Source organism: Aplysia californica, unplaced genomic scaffold (genome assembly GCF_000002075.1).
Source record: "Aplysia californica isolate F4 #8 unplaced genomic scaffold, AplCal3.0 scaffold00142, whole genome shotgun sequence".
NCBI classification, from domain to species: Eukaryota; Metazoa; Mollusca; class Gastropoda; order Aplysiida; family Aplysiidae; genus Aplysia; species Aplysia californica.
This window is the reverse complement of record NW_004797412.1, coordinates 820,904-839,038: the sequence shown is the minus strand read 5'-3', so window position 1 is coordinate 839,038 and position 18,135 is coordinate 820,904. Positions and strand designations below refer to the sequence as shown.

General features: G+C 37.6%; 2 protein-coding genes across 3 annotated transcripts in view; one reads left to right on the top strand and one right to left on the bottom strand.

The window, feature by feature from the left end:
• LOC101847650 (serine/threonine-protein kinase A-Raf) overlaps positions 1-10,568 on the bottom strand; it is a 24,222-nt gene extending 13,654 nt beyond the window's left edge. The window contains exons 1-9 of one of the 2 annotated variants that reach the window (XM_005096929.3): positions 10,416-10,568; positions 7,056-7,157; positions 5,325-5,603; positions 4,610-4,713; positions 3,602-3,734; positions 2,493-2,683; positions 1,808-1,976; positions 931-985; positions 334-435 (exon numbers count right to left, since the gene is read on the bottom strand). In XM_005096929.3, the coding sequence (XP_005096986.2) occupies positions 334-435; positions 931-985; positions 1,808-1,976; positions 2,493-2,683; positions 3,602-3,734; positions 4,610-4,713; positions 5,325-5,603; positions 7,056-7,157; positions 10,416-10,517 (1,237 nt within the window). In that variant the 5' untranslated portion in view covers positions 10,518-10,568. The remainder of the gene's footprint in view (positions 1-333; positions 436-930; positions 986-1,807; positions 1,977-2,492; positions 2,684-3,601; positions 3,735-4,609; positions 4,714-5,324; positions 5,604-7,055; positions 7,158-10,415) is intronic. The other variant, XM_005096930.3, reaches the window with a different exon arrangement.
• Positions 10,569-10,644: 76 nt separating this feature from the next.
• Positions 10,645-16,594, top strand: LOC101847256 (putative Dol-P-Glc:Glc(2)Man(9)GlcNAc(2)-PP-Dol alpha-1,2-glucosyltransferase). The gene is made up of 3 exons (XM_005096927.3): positions 10,645-10,882; positions 12,511-12,705; positions 15,511-16,594. The coding sequence occupies exons 1-3, from the start codon at positions 10,733-10,735 to the stop codon at positions 16,561-16,563; spliced, it is 1,398 nt and encodes a 465-aa protein (XP_005096984.1). The 5' UTR covers positions 10,645-10,732; the 3' UTR covers positions 16,564-16,594.
• The last annotated feature ends 1,541 nt before the right edge of the window (positions 16,595-18,135 follow it).

Sequence of the window (18,135 nt, the reverse complement as noted above, 5' to 3'; positions counted from 1 at the left end):
CCCCCAATACAAATAAACAATTCTATTTTGAATGAGGCATTAAGTTCCTGAATAGTCAATCCTTTTATTCCACATTGTACCTTTACTTTATTAGGCCTAACAAGCCTGCTGCACAGAAATTGCATTTACTGGACTCAGAATCATGCATCATGTTCAACCTCAACAGTTATAGTCATAGAACAAGGTTACACAGTAGTGCAGCATCAAAAAGTCTTGCATTATATACGCTGCGGCACAGCTATGGGTTTATTCGAGAGGAAACCACAAGCACCAGTCCATGCATACGAGAGTGCCGTTTGTCATTCCAAGCACATTCGCTGATACCGGTAGTACCTCTGCTCTGACACAAGGGGAGGTTTTTGGAAAAGGAAGCACTGCTATCACTAGCGTGTCGCTTGTCCTTATAGAAACTATATCGATAACCCGGAACAACATCTGAAAGTTTAACAAATGAACATCACTAGAGGAAGGATGGGAAGTAAAAAGAAAGGAATCTGCTCCGCCTTGTCTCCGCAACACAAGACTCGATGGGGCCGTCAACATTTGTCATTTGTGAGCATGTGTCTAAGCAACTTATCAAATGAAGCACCTATATAATTAACAGTGCACTTCTTATGTAAAGAAAGTGTTCCAAACAACAACGAACACCGAATTCACTTATTTCAATTTGCCTGTTAAATTCATATTTTAATCAAGGGGGGAAATAAAACAGTGACAAACATAGAAAAAGCTGCCTCAAAACTGTTTCAAATTTAAAAACTCTGTGTCTTTTCTAAAACTGGACCAAGAGGCCAATTTATCAAAGTTGGCAATTCCTACCACATCACCGATGAGTCTCAATATGAAATATCAACAGCCAACTCTAAAATACAGTGGCACCAGTGCACTCATGTAAAAAGAACACTGAGACAAGAGCACGAGAGAACTTACTTGACTGCGACCTTGCGTGGACATTTTGAAGCTCTCTAAATCGTCGAAGACACTCCTGAAATAGAGAAAAGAGAATTCCAGACTATTACAAAGCCCAAAGACAAATGTAAGGGAAAAAGAAAAAAACATTTAACATTTAATCCAAGTCCCTCTTGGTCAATGGAAATGGATACAGAAACCAAAACATTTTATGTTCCTTCTAATTCACTGAGATCAAGTGATCAGTATCTTAATTTAAAACATATTTAAGGATACATTTGAAGAAAATACTTCCAACTCCGTTGCTTCATTTTAAGCATAATATTACATTAAAACTATGAATCTGTTCAAGTATTTCTTTAAACCTAGGGATCTCATTGTGTATATTGCACACTACTTATTTGTACGTGCTCACCCATAAAATGATGTAAATGCATTTCTGTGTGCTTACGTGTAAAAACTAATTTTCTCAGTTACTTTCAATTTTCATACTTGAAATCGAAGAGGTTTCAAATTTCGGGATCACATCCGATCCACATCAATCACAATTGATCGCTGTTAGGACAAGTGGGCTAACCCAGATTTCAGGGGTTTCCAGAAATCTTGACCTACACCAAAAGTGGGCATTGCCCTACCAATAAGAGAAGTTTGGTTTCATTGGTGTGTGTATTTGTTTTGTCATAGAGAAGAATCTTCTTGTCTTTTAAAAAAACTGAACACGGGGCAAAAACTTGTTCGATTTTCTCAAAACAGCATTTTTAGGGATAGCCCCCTTGTGCTTAACACTTTGCGGCCTCATCTGGCCCATTGGCGACGTTTACCACCCAGTTTCTTTGGATTTTCCCCCAAATATGATGGTAAAGTGTTCAAAGCAAGCAACTAACTCACTGAAACCTACCTGTGAATTCATATCACTGTTATCGATCATATTGGCACAGACATTGGGGGCAGACGTGGACCTCTCCCGCTGGCCCAGCTGAGGTGCTACTGCGCGACTTTGGTGTCCTCCTTTAGAGTAACCTTGACTTTGCTGTTTACTACCAGACTGGTGGTGGTCTGACAGTATCCTGAGAAGAAGAAAACGAGTTTTCACCCAACTATCCATGTACTATAAAAAAAATTAAGTTAAAAAATTTTTTTTTTTTAAATGCAGACTAACAAACGGGACACCAAAAAGCAAACCCACATATTATGATTGTACTTCAAGACTCGTCAAACTATTCATATTTATTTTTAAACACAGAGCACTAAATATTATCATTTCACACCAACAACACTTAGACCGAAATGACATCCAAGCCTGTTAGCCCTGTTTTTTAAAACATAAACTTTCATATCACATTGTTACCAATGTTTTAAACCTATGTCTCTCCACCACTGACTCACAAAGTACTAAAATGGGTATCAAATTTCTGTAACGGTATCTACAGGGAAGTATACAAAGTTTTAATTGTAAACTTTTAAAGTTGCCTAAAGAACTCTACAGACGCCAATTCCTTTGGACCTCAGTTGGGAAAAAAAAAAAAGAAAAAAAAGTACATTAACAAGACCAAAAAGTAACAAAAGTTTATTTCTTCACTCACTGGCGAAGGATTTCCCGAGAGTTGTCTCTCTGAGCGCGTAGATAAACCTCCAGGTCTCCCTGACAGTTACGAGGGACCTTATCCTCACAGCGTTGGTGAAATTTGAGACCACAGGTTTGGCAACGAATACTTTGGAACAGGAGATTGCGGCAAATATCACAGAAGGTTAAGGAGAAATATGTCTTTCTGCCCTGTTGAGAAGAAAAAAAAAAGAGCAATGGAAAAACATCAAAGAACACCCCAAAAAATAGAAAAATAAAATATAAATAATTTGAAGCATTCAGATTTAAGACAAAGTATCAAGTCATCCACTCGTTAAACTAAACATATATACAGACATGCTGTTTTCATTGAACTTGTCTATCAAACATAGACCTAAACCAGGGAAGGCTACTTTTTCATCCTCTACATTTTTTAAGACCCTTCAAAGAGATTATAAATACAAGAAGAAGACGTTCTGTCAACTTGTCAGTTTCAAACCTAAACACTCCCCTGAGTAAACCAAATATGGTAACTATGACAAAAGTCATAACAGCCATACAGAACGTTATGAAAAGCATCATGGGAAAATAAATTCTTGACAGTATTGGCAACTTTATAGTACAATTAAAAGCTTATTTCAATTCATATCAAAATTTCAAACTGAAAAAAAAAAAATCAAGCTTGTCTCTGGGAAGTATTTTTTGAATTGATTTTTAACCGAATGGCATCATGCAGAAGAGTTAGCGCTCAGATGCTACAGGATCGCTAACAACAACAATTGATTTTTAACATTTTCTCAAAACAATACTTCTGATCAAGGCATATTTCAACAACAATCTAAAAAATGTTCCCCCCCCCCCCTCCCCCATGAATGTACAAATGCAGAAGAGGTATAAGAGTGCTTTGTATAGTGAACATTTTTCAGCACTTTCAACACAATAAGGTCATTTAAGTGCCGAAGATTAGGTGCTTCAAGAGAGTAACAAACACAAAAAAGGAGGAGAGACCAGGACAAGAGACGTTTGATAGGAAAGAAGAAGCAAACCACACCAGAGCAACCGCCAACCACCGACGTATAAGAGTGCAACATTCCTGAGAGTAATACGGCTCTAGACAGCAACACTTACATAATTGTGGGCGAGCACAACAGCTCGGGGTACGGATCTCGTGGACCCATTTTCTTCATCAGGCTCTATCAACTCAACAGACACCTCTTGGCCAGCCAGTTCCATCATGTCCGTGTTCCATGTCAACTGGATTCTGTGAGAGAAAGAGATCAATACACCATAAAGACCTGTTTGTGTTGTTTGTTTTAGTAGAGATTTTACGGCGCTCGCAACTGCATAAGGTCATATGAGTGAACGCCAAGGGGTGGATGTCAACATAGAAGTCTGTACAGGGAATCAGGCTTACTCTGCTCACCTCTCTAGCTTCGACAGCACAAAGTCTGCTTCGACTATCAAGGCACCCCGGAAATAGCAGTTCACAAGAGAGTGACAAACATACAAAAGAAATAGAGGAAAATAATGATAGTAAGGATTAGGAAAGAAAAAGCAGCAGTTCCCTGTTGCAGTTCAGGCACAGTTATGAGCATGACATTGTTGAATCAGCCCATTTACAATTTTACTGTGCATAAGAACATGCTTATGTCCCCCTTTTGGGAATGGCACAAAGACACTTCAGTCAGTGGCACGGGGCAGATTCCATAAAGACCAAGACCAATGCAAAAAGTGGCAGAAGGAGCTTCACTAGGGAAATATAAACCAATCAATTCAAATAGGAAACATCCACAATGAAGCAAAAGGACACAAGTAAAACAAAAATATGAAAAAATATCGTCACCTGAGTATAATAACCTTGTTACCCACACTATGTGAAAAAACACATTTTATGAGATTTTTCTCTACTAAATGTAACGTTTCGGGTTTTGAGTCAAGTTTTTATTCATGCAGCTCAATAAACATTGCCAGTGCAACATTCAGACTTTAATTAATTTTTAACAAACATTGTCAGATGAATCAACAAAGCTTTTTCCATCTCCTGCAAAATTTGTTATTGTGGGATACGGGGTTGCTGTACTCGGGCGACGATATACACAGACAGAACAGAGACTAGTTCCAGAAAACGCTACCAACCTTGTTTTGTGTCGGAACACCTGGCACTTTGACGCATCTAACTGTCTCCTCTTCATGGCTTTAGTGAGACCATCTTTGAGGGTGGTACCCGGAATTGCAAGAACCTGGAAGAGTGAACGGACATAGGTATGCTATTGACATTTTCTGCAGACTGCAGGTGAGGTGCAAATTCCCAAATTAAGATAGCGCAACGAGAATTTGATACCTTGAGGTGTTTTTTTGAAGGAAATACTTTCTTTTGTTCGTACCAGAATAAGGCCAGTGGTAAATTTAATCAAGATCCAAGATTCAGGCTACAACACCACAACATTCTAAACCAAGCAAACAGTGGCATTTTCACCCTACCATTCACACACTTTACTTCATCCAAGCCTTGAAGTCTTCTAACCAGTGCAATGAATACCAAAAAAAAATCTTGTCCCTTTTCCACAACAACTTACCCAGGTACAAAATCAAACTTTTTTTCAGAGAGGTAGATTGAGGATTTTCTCTTCCCTTATCGGAAAAGGTATTATAACAGAAAAAACAAAACTTAAGGCTAGATTGAACATGGTCTTTGCTTAATTGACATCCTTGAATGAGATTCAATTCAGACAAGGCAAAAATGTCAAGGTGCTTCCTCAAGAAAGACTGAACATATCTGATTTTCACCATCCCAGTGACAAATGGGTATCCTCATTTTCTTCTGAATCAATTCAGAAAAGCAATGTCTCACCGTGGTAACCATACTGTTGGGAAGGTGAGCCTTGATGTGTGCATTGGTTGATCTGGGACCCAACTGAGGACTTCGCTGCCCCACTGGAGGCATCCGCGGATTACTGTTGCTATTGCTCGGGGTTAACGGAGGTCCCGGAGACAACAGAGGCTCCTCGGGCTGTGACTTGCTGTGGGGCGGGGACGGTGGGGGCGACCCACCTCCCACACTCATCTGTTCTTGAAGTCTCTGTTCTCGCAGCTGGTAGTAGTGAATTTTGTTGGCAAGTTCCTCATATTCCTAAAGAGATAGAGAGAGAGGACAACAAAATTCTTATCAAAACCATTTGCTCCACTGTAAATTGATCAGCATATTGAGATTGAGAAAGCCCTCATTATTATTTTCATTTTATTTCATTAATTATAAAAAATGAAAAAATAAATAAAAAAGCAACTCTCGCTCCTCAATGCTCTTATGACATTTTGTTCAATGCTGAATGATAACCTCAGACTTAATGTACAGTTGACTATTTTGTATTAATTCCATTTGATAATATGTTAAAAAAGAGACATACATGGCTTCGATTTACACTAAAGAGGTCAAGTTCGGGCTAAAATGTTCACTTTTCAACTTTTCATCAGAAAGACAGGAAAATATGCCCTGAACACATTGAACAAAGTCCTAAACCTGCAAAATGAGTTAAAGAAGGGAAGTCTGAACAGGCTAAGGGTATTCAATTTCCTGAATGCTGACGCAAAATTGTATCTTCACGACACATTCAGCATGTGTTTACACAAAGAAAATCCTCGCAAGCTCTTCACATGTTCTTTTACATTTTTTTTGAAAATTTCAATTTTTAAGGTGTGGGGTTACCAAATTTACAATTTTTAAAAATCTATCTTTTCAATACCTTTGAAACTTTTGACAGCTTATTTGTGAGATTTTGGTGCTCTTACTTTCAAGGTGTTTTGTTGGAAAAATAACTGTTCTCGTGGGAGGCTCTGAACAATCTTTTTAAAATAATGGAACAGGATTTCTTTCACTCATGTACCTAAAACCCCAATTTAACCCAATACAGGAACCAAATGGGGTTGATGGGCCGAATTGTCCATTAGAATATTTTAGTAAACCATTTTATCACCAGCATATCACTCAAAACTGTACTTCACCTGTAAATAAAATATTTTCATCACATTGTCTTAGCAGTATCTCAAATGCTTCACTATTACCTAAACCAGCTATTTGTATCGATATTCAGACTGTTTTAAACATAAATTACAGCCACAACATTTTTCTGAACAAAAGTCTCCACCGCAACTCTGAATCTTTTTGAATTGACAATTCAGCAACATCAGATCTACACTAAAGCCAAACATCATGGTGAGTTCCACCAATGAACAGAATGATGACAATGAGGACATTTCGAGTAATCCCAAGTTTGACATTGAAGAAAGCGTTAATTTTGAAACCAGAACAGGAAGATACAGCTCCAACAGAACTGAACTCTGTGAAAATAACAGGACAGCATTACACACAATTGATCATTTTAGGAATTCTTGAAGATCAAAACTAGGGTCCTCCGATTAAAAATACTAGGATCTGAATGAAAAGAAAAAAAAGGATTACCCAAACCATCAAGCTTTTAGTGCTCATTTGGAAACTTTCGTGCTTTGTTTGGACAAAGACCTAAACATAGTCCAGTACATCCCAGTAGAGTAGAAATATAGAAAAAAACAATACATGTCATCTTACCTGTACATAAAGAGCTGGTGGATGCTGATGTCCACCGAATTCCTCATTGATAGCCTCAAGCTTCTTTCGCAATGCAGTGATGATACGTTGAATATTTTCAATCTTAAATGTGAAACAAAAGAACACCTGAGTTAGAGTTTATGAACATGAACAAACATTTATAAAATGCAATCCAATACAACATAGAAAAGGTTACTGTCAAGGTGGAATGCTTTCACCCCAACCCAGAGCCAAAAACTAATCTTACACAGGAAAATACTGTAAAATTTAATTATCATTGAACAATAAATGTAAATCTCTGGAAATCACTATGATACAAGAAGCTAGAAAAAATGAAGTGGAGGTTAAAATTAAACAAACTGAACCAAAAAACATGATATCTAACCACTCATACGACGGAAAGTAGAGTGAAAATGTGATTACACAACAAACCACAAAAACACAGGTAAAGTTGGGACATTAACCTGAGGCAATAGAGGGGGGATTTCTAATGCATTTTAAAAACATAAACAAAACAACAACCCATATCAACCAAACTATTTAAACTTGTCTTTGTTTGCCCTTCAGTACAAGCAAAGATTAAAATTCCTCACTCCATTTTGAAACCACTAATCACCCTAGTTTGAAGGGGACAAATAAAGGCAGAAAGAAGAGCAAGAATTGAAGATTAAGATGCAAATATCTTCTCATTTGATTTCGTGCAGCTTGACCAGTTTATTTCCCTGCCATATGCATCAAATTAAGTAGGGGTTTTTTTTGTAGTAAACCAGTTTTCCATGTGTAATGGTTGATTTGCAAACACCCTCACCTTTAGGCAAAAGCCTCATACAAACCTAAAAAACAAACAAACAACTCCCAGTGTGCTTAAAATATCACATTTGAAAAAAGTCCACAAACAGCAAACTTTCAAATTGAAACTAATGAAAATCTTTTTATTTGCACATACTCTCCAAAAATAAATAATTTTTACATAAAAGTCTCCCACGCCATTTTGAACATTCTTAAAAAAAACAATGCGAAGAAATTATCTCTGAGACATTCCCTGTCAGTCAATGTTCATTTACATATTCATTTGGTTTTTTTCTGATCTCAGCCCATACCAGATTTTTAAGTCCTAGACTGGTAAGAAGCAACCACCCTGAATTTTCAAAAGAAGTCACAAGAGCTTTAAGTATGAAACGAATTTATTAAAGTCTGATTTCCCCTATAACAGAAGCACGATGGCTTTTAATATTTTATGTAGATCTACTCCAAAAAAAAAATGTTCTACAAATTTCTAGACCAGGCCCAACATTTGAAGTAACCGATGCAGACCAGTACGAGGAACAATTTAACATTGAATTTACCTTTGCTCATTTTCTCAGAGCAGATTTTAAACCAGTGTTATTCCTGTCTTTTATCAGATTAATCAAAACATTTCCCATTGAGTATTTTGCCTTCTTTAGTTCAGTTCAGTGGTGACGGCCATTAAAGGGATGTAACTTTTGTTCTGTGGATTCACTGCTCACATAATCAGCCGTAATTTAAGTCGCCATTTTGGTTCATCATCACCGATCATTTTAAGTTCCTCACACATGAGCTCTACTTAAATTTTTTCACACAATTCTCTACTTTCTGAAAACGTATAGGTGTTTATTGTCTTTATTTGCTTGTTCTCAAGCATTTTCCAGTGTGAAAATATGGTGAAATCATACCAAACTCCTGACATTACCAGCTATTATTACAGACACTTGGAAGGTTTAAAAAGAAAGTTTTACTTTAAAAGTTTATAATTGCAATAATTCATGGCAGAATAAAATGAGAACCAGAAAGAAATTCACCAAAAAGTAAAAGAGTTCTCTGACTTCAGGGAATAAGAACATCATCTTCAGATAACATGGCATTTTACACATCTGAGAAATGCTTTAAACTGTTTTGCCATTCCAATTTTCCTTTCAAAAAGTTAAAATTTCGTGTATGTCCCCAATACTTAGAAGCTGGATAAACTTAGAAAACAAAATAAAAAAGAAATCATAACAAAAATGCATGGGACTTTTTAAAGAAGTGAGTAAAACTGCCTCAGAAATTTAAATTTATAACGTTTGACATCTCATTTAAATTGAAAAGCAGTCAGGTGGACTTGCAACAGCAGCAATGGAATCGGAGGCTATTTTATTACTTTTTGACTCATTATCTCAGAGGAAAGTAAACCCACTATGCCGGGTCCCTCCTACGAAAGTGCCATACATCACTAAACTGGTAATTAAATTGTTTTAAGTGAATTTATTTCAAAACATCTAATGAAAGAAATCCTGGTAAAAGAGACCTGTTTTCGGTAATTGCTGAAGACTAATTACGTCTTAGTCATCAGAAAAGGGAATGTACCTGAGCGTTGTCATACATGACGCATTTAATTATGTTTTAGGTTAAGATAAAACCGGGTTTTAAATGAGAAGTTGGCTAGATCTAGTTAAATTTAACCTCAAGAAAACATCCCTATCTTGACGCAAAGGCTCAGATAGCCTACTGGCAATAATCAACGCTACAATAACACACTGATTCAAGAATCAAGAATAAACTTGCGACAGGTCACAAGTGAATTCACACTCGATGACCAGGAGTAGGAGCAAAAAAGAAGAGTAACATTGGAACTGCCAAGGTTTTCAGTTACTCCCAGAAAGATTAATTTATTTCACCAGTGACAAACGGTGCCCATATTCTAACCCTGAAAGAGCTATTTTAATACAAGAAAATAGAACTCTAGAATCTACCCCACTCTACTCTATCCTTCTAATCTAATCAGAATCATTCATGTGTCTGTCATGTCTATTCATCATAGTCATAGTTTCAAAAATGTATTCAAAGGTTCAAGAACAAGAACAATCTAATCTATTAAGTTATATAGATCTACACATAAAATGAAACAGAGATTAGGGACACTGCTACTTTAAGTCAGACTGAGTCACTGGTTAAAGAGACTCCTGACAAAGATTAAATTGATAATTAATATAAAGATGTTTTACACACACAGATTACAGATGATGACAAAGTAAGAGGTCTTGTTACACTCTGTAGTACAAGTCATTATGATGATGAATGGTGCCCAAAACTTTGCCATACAACCCTTTCAGGGGTCTTATGTGATTGAATCAAGCAGGCATTTCACAGAGTACATGTTTAAGTTCTCACAAGACAGCGTTGTCAAGAAGAAAGATGTCATTCTCGTCTATAAACATAAACAATGGGATGATTCAACAACAATGTCGTTGGTGTCGATGCTCGGTTTGCGACGTCTGCTGTCCATCTTACTATGATGTCACCCCCTGGTACAGAAAAATTGAGGGTATTATGCACTCGCTACTTAAAGGTCAATCCTTTTACCTCCTCTTGGAGATTCCCAGAGACGTAGGCATCGTCTCCTCTGGAACCAATCGAGAAATTTGGTATGTCTCCGTTCATACCTGGTTGATGAATAACCGCCATATTACCTACATTGATGGATTAAGTCACGTGACCTTCTAAATTATCACGGTCTCTCGCGGTATTGATAGATGAAACGAGATTGCGATTGTTTACGATAGTTACCGTACGTTGATACGTTAATTTGTGTTCTACACACTACACACAAACGAAACTTGTCAACATTGCCTCAGCTTTCGTTTCGACTGCTGGGCAAGACAGACAAGAGACCGTGCAAGATGTTTGCTGTGTTTCTGGTTACAAGCATTATTTTGGCGACATCGACGATTTTATTCAGTATCTTTCAGTCAATCCAAAATGATCCGTATATGGACGAAGTGTTTCACGTCCCCCAGGGACGTCACTATTGTCACCACAACTTTACTCATGTAAGTCGAGACTCAAACTCAACAAGTACTCAAGTTGTCATTTGAAAAGTAGGCCTAACAGTACAACACAGTATAGATCTAGATATCTAGATCTAAAATCTAGATCTAGATTTTAGATCAAGAATCTAGACTAGATTCTAGATCTACCATTTTTTCAGGAAAGTGGCTATTCTCACCCGCCCGGAAGTTCTCGCAAGATCAACTCCTCCCCTCTTCTCTCTCTCTCTGTCTCTTTCTGAATACTGTCTATCGGTGTGGACGATCAAATTGACCAAAACAAAGTTAAAAAATGATGTTAAAACACAAACGTAAATTAATTTGGTTGTCTACAAAGATGCTACGACTATTTAACTTTTCGAATCAAGCCGAACTACGCGGGTCGCCATTTTTTTTTGCCCGGAAATTCTCGCGCTACTCCTCTCTTTCTTTCTCTCTCTCTCTCCACTGCCCACAGACAAAATTGTACGCTTTTAGTAGGCTACAGTTGTAATGGAACGTTTGTACACGGCACAGAATTCTACAATTTTTCTGTTATCACAGTGTAGAATTCTGTGGTTTAGGGTGAACGCAAAATTTGGTGAACGCGCATCGGGTGAGAATAACCACAAGACTCACCTGCACTATTCTCACTCCGGGTGAGAATAGAGGTGGCCTTTTTTCAGGGCTTGAATTAGGCGTTCAGGAGGGCAGGCAAAAATGGGAGTGTATTACCGTGTATACAGACCCGGTAACCGGGAACAAGTCCCAAAGTATATATACAGACCCGGTAGGGAAACTCTTTTGTGATTTCGGAAAGTTTCAACTCCCCACTTTAATTATGAAACGGGAGTCAAGAGACTTTGTAAGCACCTTCGAGACTCGCGACTGTCTCAAAATTAGCAATTTATTGGCTAAGTCATTTTTTGTGTGATCTTGAACGTAGACTATATGAAGGGCCAACCCAAAGTCTTTGGAAACAAGAGCAGTTTTGGGTATTAGGGCCCAACAGAGTACAAACTTTGATCAAGATTTTTAAAAAATTTTGTTTGGTCGCTTGTCTGCAGGAGTTCCAAGCAAAGTTTTGTGGGCAAAGATAAATTATGATAAATGAGCTAGAATTTTTTTTAGTTAGGTGGTCAGATGAAAGTGAAAACTAGAGTTGGACCCCAGGTTTTCACTGGCATAATAGACATATTCTAATGTCTGTTTCTGACACGATTGCTTGATCAAGGGGTCATTATGCCATAAGGTTTCATCACCTTTCATAAGTCTGTTTGTTTTAAATGTCCATGTTCCTCAGTCTCTGTTTTCAATTTTACTCTAAGATCTCGATAGGATTCAAGCCCGGTAAATTTCCAGGCCACTTGACCTTAACTTCATGCCAGTTTTCGCGAACGAAAGTTATGGAATTTTTCACAACAGATGTGAATATGTGGCCAAATTGTTATCGAGTATTTCGGTCTAAGCTCTCTTGATTACCAAACACATTTCTCTGACATTGGCAGTGTAAGTGAACTTACCCCTGTCACTAACACATAAATAACTGCTTTTCTAGAGTTTTGAAACATGCTCCAGATACTGACTCTAGTTATGAAAGGATTGAAACTGCATGATTTATATTATATAATATATCCTTTCAATATTTTCAGTGGGACCCAATGATCACTACATTACCTGGACTGTACCTTTCCTCCGTTGTGATCCTGAGTCCTTTGGCATGGGTGAAGCAAGTGGATTTGCTGTCAGTGTGCTCAACTCAGAATCTCAGGGCCTGCAACATACTTTTTAACCTGGGAAATTTTCTGTTGCTCTACCAACTTTCAAGAAGACTTCAGGATAGAAAGGTAATATAGGCCTACAGTTAAACCCTGATCACACAAACTTTCAGAGACCAGAGAATTTCTTCTCTTGTTAAGCAGATTCTTTGTAAAGCAGTGCATTAAGAAAAAGAAACGCAGGTGACTCCTTTTTTTTTTACTGTTTATTGGCTAGTGCAGATATATATGAATAGCTAATACAGAGCTGTAACCTTTGGAAAATGAAAGCAAGGGAAACCTCATGTTCAACCTTAGATGGATGTCTTGACAATACACAATGAGATTCAAGGGGGAAAGTTGTAGCTATTGATAGTTTCCCTTGCTACTAGATCTACTCAGTTTAAGAATAAGAACAAATAACAAAACAGGAAATTGATAATCATAGCAGTCCATTATAAAGATCTGAAAATTTTTTTAATGGGATGTTGAGATGGTTGGCAGCTTCTTTGCGTCTGGTTTCCCTGTCTCGCAAAACATAGCAACTTTTTCACCACCTGCTGCGCATGGGAAATGAGAAAAAAGACTCTATGAGAGATCTTACCCTTTAATGCATGTTGTGTGATGAGCACTGACAACAGTAGGCTACCATAAGAGGAAAAAGAACAGGAAAGGGGAGAGTAAGCTTTGAGGAATGACGAAGTGGCCAAAAACACCTCCGCGTTAAACCAGATGTGCCTGGATTTTTTGGTTATATGCCTAGGGAAGTTGCAATGCATAATAGAATGATGAGGAAAAAGGGGGGATTTGAAATCCTTTTGCATTAACAAGCGTTTCACATTTTATTAAGTAAAGCAACTTCATAAGTCTTACTGTATTTTTACTTTGTCTTGAAACAGTTGTCGTTTTCATTTTGTTAATAACTTTCATGTTTATATTTTCATGAGCAGTTTTTTAGGATCAGAGCATCTAAACAGTTTTTAACATAATTAACGGTGTTCCAGAGTTTTGACTGTATGTAGTTTTTTGGAAATCAGAGATTTTTATTTTTCTTTATTTTTGCTTATAAGTGTTACACTATTGTACATGTGTGTGTTTGCTAGTGGCCTTGTGTGTCCCTTGATGGCTGTTTTTTCTTTTAACAATGACGATGCTAGATTTGTTAAAGAAGAAGAAGTCTTTTTCTGCTTTATCTTTATGGTTTGTGGTGAAAGCTATAAAAAAAGCATGCATTGTTCCCATCTTGAAATGGTGCCTCTTGACTTTTTATTGTTAAAATGTATCTAGTGGAGGCTCTTTACTTTGTGACATGAGTAAATGTATTGGTGAGGGGAGAAAGTGGGCTGTTGGCGGGTGCTCTGGTGTGGTTTGCTCCTTCTTTCCTATCAAACATCTATCGTCCTTATCTCCCCTTCTTCATTTTTATTTTCGTTATTGTCTTGTAACACCTCTAATCTTCTGACGCTCATTTGACCTTATGCAGTTGCGAGCGCCGTAAAACCTCTACTAATACTGAAAGGAGAGAAACCTCACAACCTGTCCTAAAACTATTTCTTTTTTCCTTCTCTTCCGTTCTCTCTAAACCCTCATTTGTATCTCTACAACATTTTTGTGGGATGAAAAAAAACTATTTTTTAAAAGCAAAAACACATATGTGAGGCACTGTGGTGAAGTCAGGGGCTTGTCAAAATAATGAAAGTAAAGAAACTGGTTTGGCCATTTTTATCAAAAATTTTCTTTTTGGCTCAACAGCTTTTGTGTCAATAATTTATGAACCCATGTCTGTGTGGATTTTACTGAAACATGTTGATTAAAGGCACAAAAAATGTAAATTGCCTGTTTCCATGGACTCTCAGGCTATGTAAATAACCAAACTTTGGCAGCCATTTAATCTCTAATTTTGCCCCTGAAACCAGGCAACCCACCTCCTTCAATGACAAATATCTTGACTTGTATTCAAGATAAATTAGTATTTCTTTCATTAAAAGCAAGACAAATGAACAAGCTTTAAGGCCATACCAATAACTCCACATGCCCTAAAATTGACGAGCACCTGGTTCCACCATGTCGTGACACATATGATGGAGTCCACTTGAATTGAACATGGGTAACCTGAAAACAGTAGAAGGCCTCCCCCCTCCCCCCCCCCCTGGGTAGTGCTGCTTACTGAAGTGTCTTTAGGTCATTCTTCCCAAAGGGGGGATATTAACATGTTTTTATGCACAGTAGAATTGTAAATGGGCTGATTTATCAATGTCATGCTCATACTGTGCCGGAACAACATAGGGGGAACTGATGCTTTTTCTTTCCTCATCCTAATTATTGTCATTTTTCCTCTACTTCTTTTGTATGTTTGTCACTCTCTTGTGAACTGCTATTTCAGGGGTGCCTTGATAGTCAAAGCAGACATTGTGCTGTTGAGGCTAGAGAGGTGAGCAGAGTAAGCCTGATTCCCTGTTTGCGCTTCTCTGTTGACATCTACCCCTCAGCGCTCATATGTCCTTATGCTGTTGTGATTACGGTAAAACCTTACTAAAACAAACACACAAGCAGAAGGCCTTACCTGGAAAAAAAAAAACAAGCGATGATTTTGTTCTTCTGTTTGAGCAAATTCTCTTCCGAAAACCTGGCTCAGCCGAAGAAAATTTGATGGTTCGGTAGATTTTGGTTTAAACAGTTTCCACTGTTTTCTTGTTACTTCTTTACAAAAAAAGGTAATCTTTCACCGTTAGCTGTGTTGAAGTTATAGTTGTTTCACCCTTTCCTTATTTCACGTAAGTGCTCAGGTGCAATATTTTTGTACATTTGTGTATAATATATATGTTATGTAGCTTACATTGCGAAAGCGAGCTATTTTGTTTTCTTTTGATCACATTATTTGTTGCCTCTCCACAGGACAGACACAAAAAGGTTCAGCATTTGATGAATGCCTGCGTGCTGACCTTGTTCCCTGTGTTGTATTTTTTCACCTGGTTCTACTACACCGATCCTGGATCAACCTTCTTCACCCTGCTCATGTACTCTCTCTGCCTGGGACAAAAACACTTTCTGGCTGCCTTGATTGGTTGCATTGCTATAGTATTCAGGCAGACCAATGTTATATGGGTACTGTTTTGCGTGGCCATTGCTAAAATTGAAGTACTGGAACAGTTTTTGAAGAGTAAGAAATTAGTGAGGGAGAATTTCCATAGCTTAGAAGATCTACATGCTTTCAAACTGATAGTGAAAGCTGTATTTGAGAGCCCATCAACATGTTTAACGGTCATAAAGGATATTATTTGCAAAGTATTTTGGTACTTATGTGTGTTGCTAGCTTTCGCTGTGTTTGTGTACTTAAATGAAGGAATTGTTGTTGGAGACAGAAAGCATCACCAAGCAGTCCTCAATTTTCCACAGGTTTTTTATTTTCTCGCTGCCTCAGCAGTATTTTCCTTTGTACATCTTATTTCACCAATGAAAATAAAAATTTTTCTCTGTGTGGTGCTTAAGAATCCAGTAAAATTCCTGCTGTTTACTTCGGTAATGGTGTATCTTGTCAGAACTTTCACTTATGAGCACAAGTATACCTTGAGCGACAACAGACATTATACGTTTTATGTTTGGTCCTATATATACAGACGGCATGACATGGTAAGATATGCTTTAATCCCTGGGTACATCTTCTGCCTGTATCAGTTTTATTCTTTGACAATCCACAAAGGTTTGCTGTGGCGGGTCACCATGATCATTTGTCTGTTGGCTGTCCTTGTGCCCCAAGCTCTGTTTGAATTCCGCTACTACATAGTTCCCTTTTATATCGTCAGGCTGAACATGAGGCTTCCTTGCTCAAAGCTGCTGTTTGTTGAATTGTTATTTTACGTTTTGATAAATGCATTCACAGTTTATATGTTTGTAAAAAGACCATTTTTCTGGCCTAATGAGGCATCACCCCAGAGGTTTATGTGGTGAATATCAATAAATTTAACATGTCATGAAACTAGTGCTTTTGTTTTCTATTTTGTCTGTTCTTTAAAAAAACAGTTTCTGTTTGATGTCTTTCTGATACACTTCTACTCTTCTACTGCACATCAGAAAAACTAATTGATGGTGTCTGAGATAGTGTACCGGAATTGGATAAATAGAAAGAACTTTGCTTTTTCAGTAAGAGCTGATAAAAATAAATGGACACAATGAAGATCACATAGTGCTTTTGGGAGAAAGCAAAAGTCTCTTTCTTCTCGGAGATAACTGAGAAAACTGAGACAAGTGGGTGGTTGGCAGGTGCTCTGGTGTGGTTTGCTCCTTCTTTCCTATAAAACATCTATCGTTCTTATCTCTCCTCCTCTTTTTTTGTGTATGTTACTCTCTTGTGATACATCTTTTCTTCGGCACTTATATGACCTTATTGTGTTGCAAGTGTTGTAAAACTTTTGCTAAAACTGAAACAAGAATGTTCTAATTGTAACATCAACCTAATAAATCACAAAGTTTGTCCCTGTTCCTCATGAGCTGGCACGCACCTCAGTGTAAAATTGGTCGCTTTTAAGGACAAGCGAGCTAACCCAGATTTTGGGGGTTTCCAGAAATCTTGACCTACACCAAAAGTGGGCTTTGCCTTACCTATCGGAGAAATTTGGTTTCCTTGGTGTGTATATTTGTTTGGTGATAGAGAAAACTCTCCTTGTCTTTTAAAGAAACTGAACAAGCGGCAAGAACTTTACCTTCGATTTTCTCAAAACAGCATTTTTCGGGATAGCCCACTTGAGCTTAAAAGAGACCAGTTACATCTACACAGTGAAGCCGTAAAATATTAATTCAGTTGTTGTTTTCAAATCCCTTTAGCTTCGAGCATTTTGTTCTTGGCAGCACAATGCCTCCCTCAAGAAACCACATGTCCTTGTATATTAATTCAGAAAAACTGTTTTGGTGTAGTGGGTAACTCTGTTCTTCCTCCATAATATGGTAAGCAACATACTTTAGGCCTACATAGATCTAATCTATATCATATGTGTCACGATGCGGTGGAATCAGGCACTCGTCAATTTTTGGGCTTATGGAGTTATTGGGGCCATCATTAAGCCTGTTTATTTATCTTGTTTTGGGTGAAAAAATTACCTATTTATCTTGAATAGAGAAGTCGAGATGTTTGTAATTGAAGGAGGTAGGGGTTGCCTGGTTTCAGAGGTCAAATTAACAAGAAAATGGCCGCCAAAGTTTGAGAGTTATTGGAAACTGAAAATTGACATTTTTGGGGCCTTTAATTAACATTTTTCCATAAAATCCGCACAGAAATGTGTTTTTGAATGGTTTTAAAAGGTGTTGAGCCAAAAATTTAAAAATTGATAAAAATTGCCAAACCGAAGAAAAAATGGCGATTTCTTTGATTTCATTATTTTGACGAGCGCCTGATTTCAGCTCGATGCTTCACATATAGATGATTGAGATTGATATGTACATCGAAAGTTCTTCGATTTCACAAAACTGCTGTAAAAATGAATATTCTGTGCTTATTTCTTGCAGGACATTGAATGAAGGGCTCTA

Bases quoted from the DNA above. Each gene is read 5' to 3' on its own strand.
- LOC101847256 (XM_005096927.3), top strand. From the start codon at position 10,733: ATGTTTGCTGTGTTTCTGGTTACAAGCATTATTTTGGCGACATCGACG. The intron at 10,883-12,510 runs GTAAGTCGAGAC...CAATATTTTCAG, and splicing joins GTCACCACAACTTTACTCAT to TGGGACCCAATGATCACTAC. The intron at 12,706-15,510 runs GTAATATAGGCC...GCCTCTCCACAG, and splicing joins GAAGACTTCAGGATAGAAAG to GACAGACACAAAAAGGTTCA.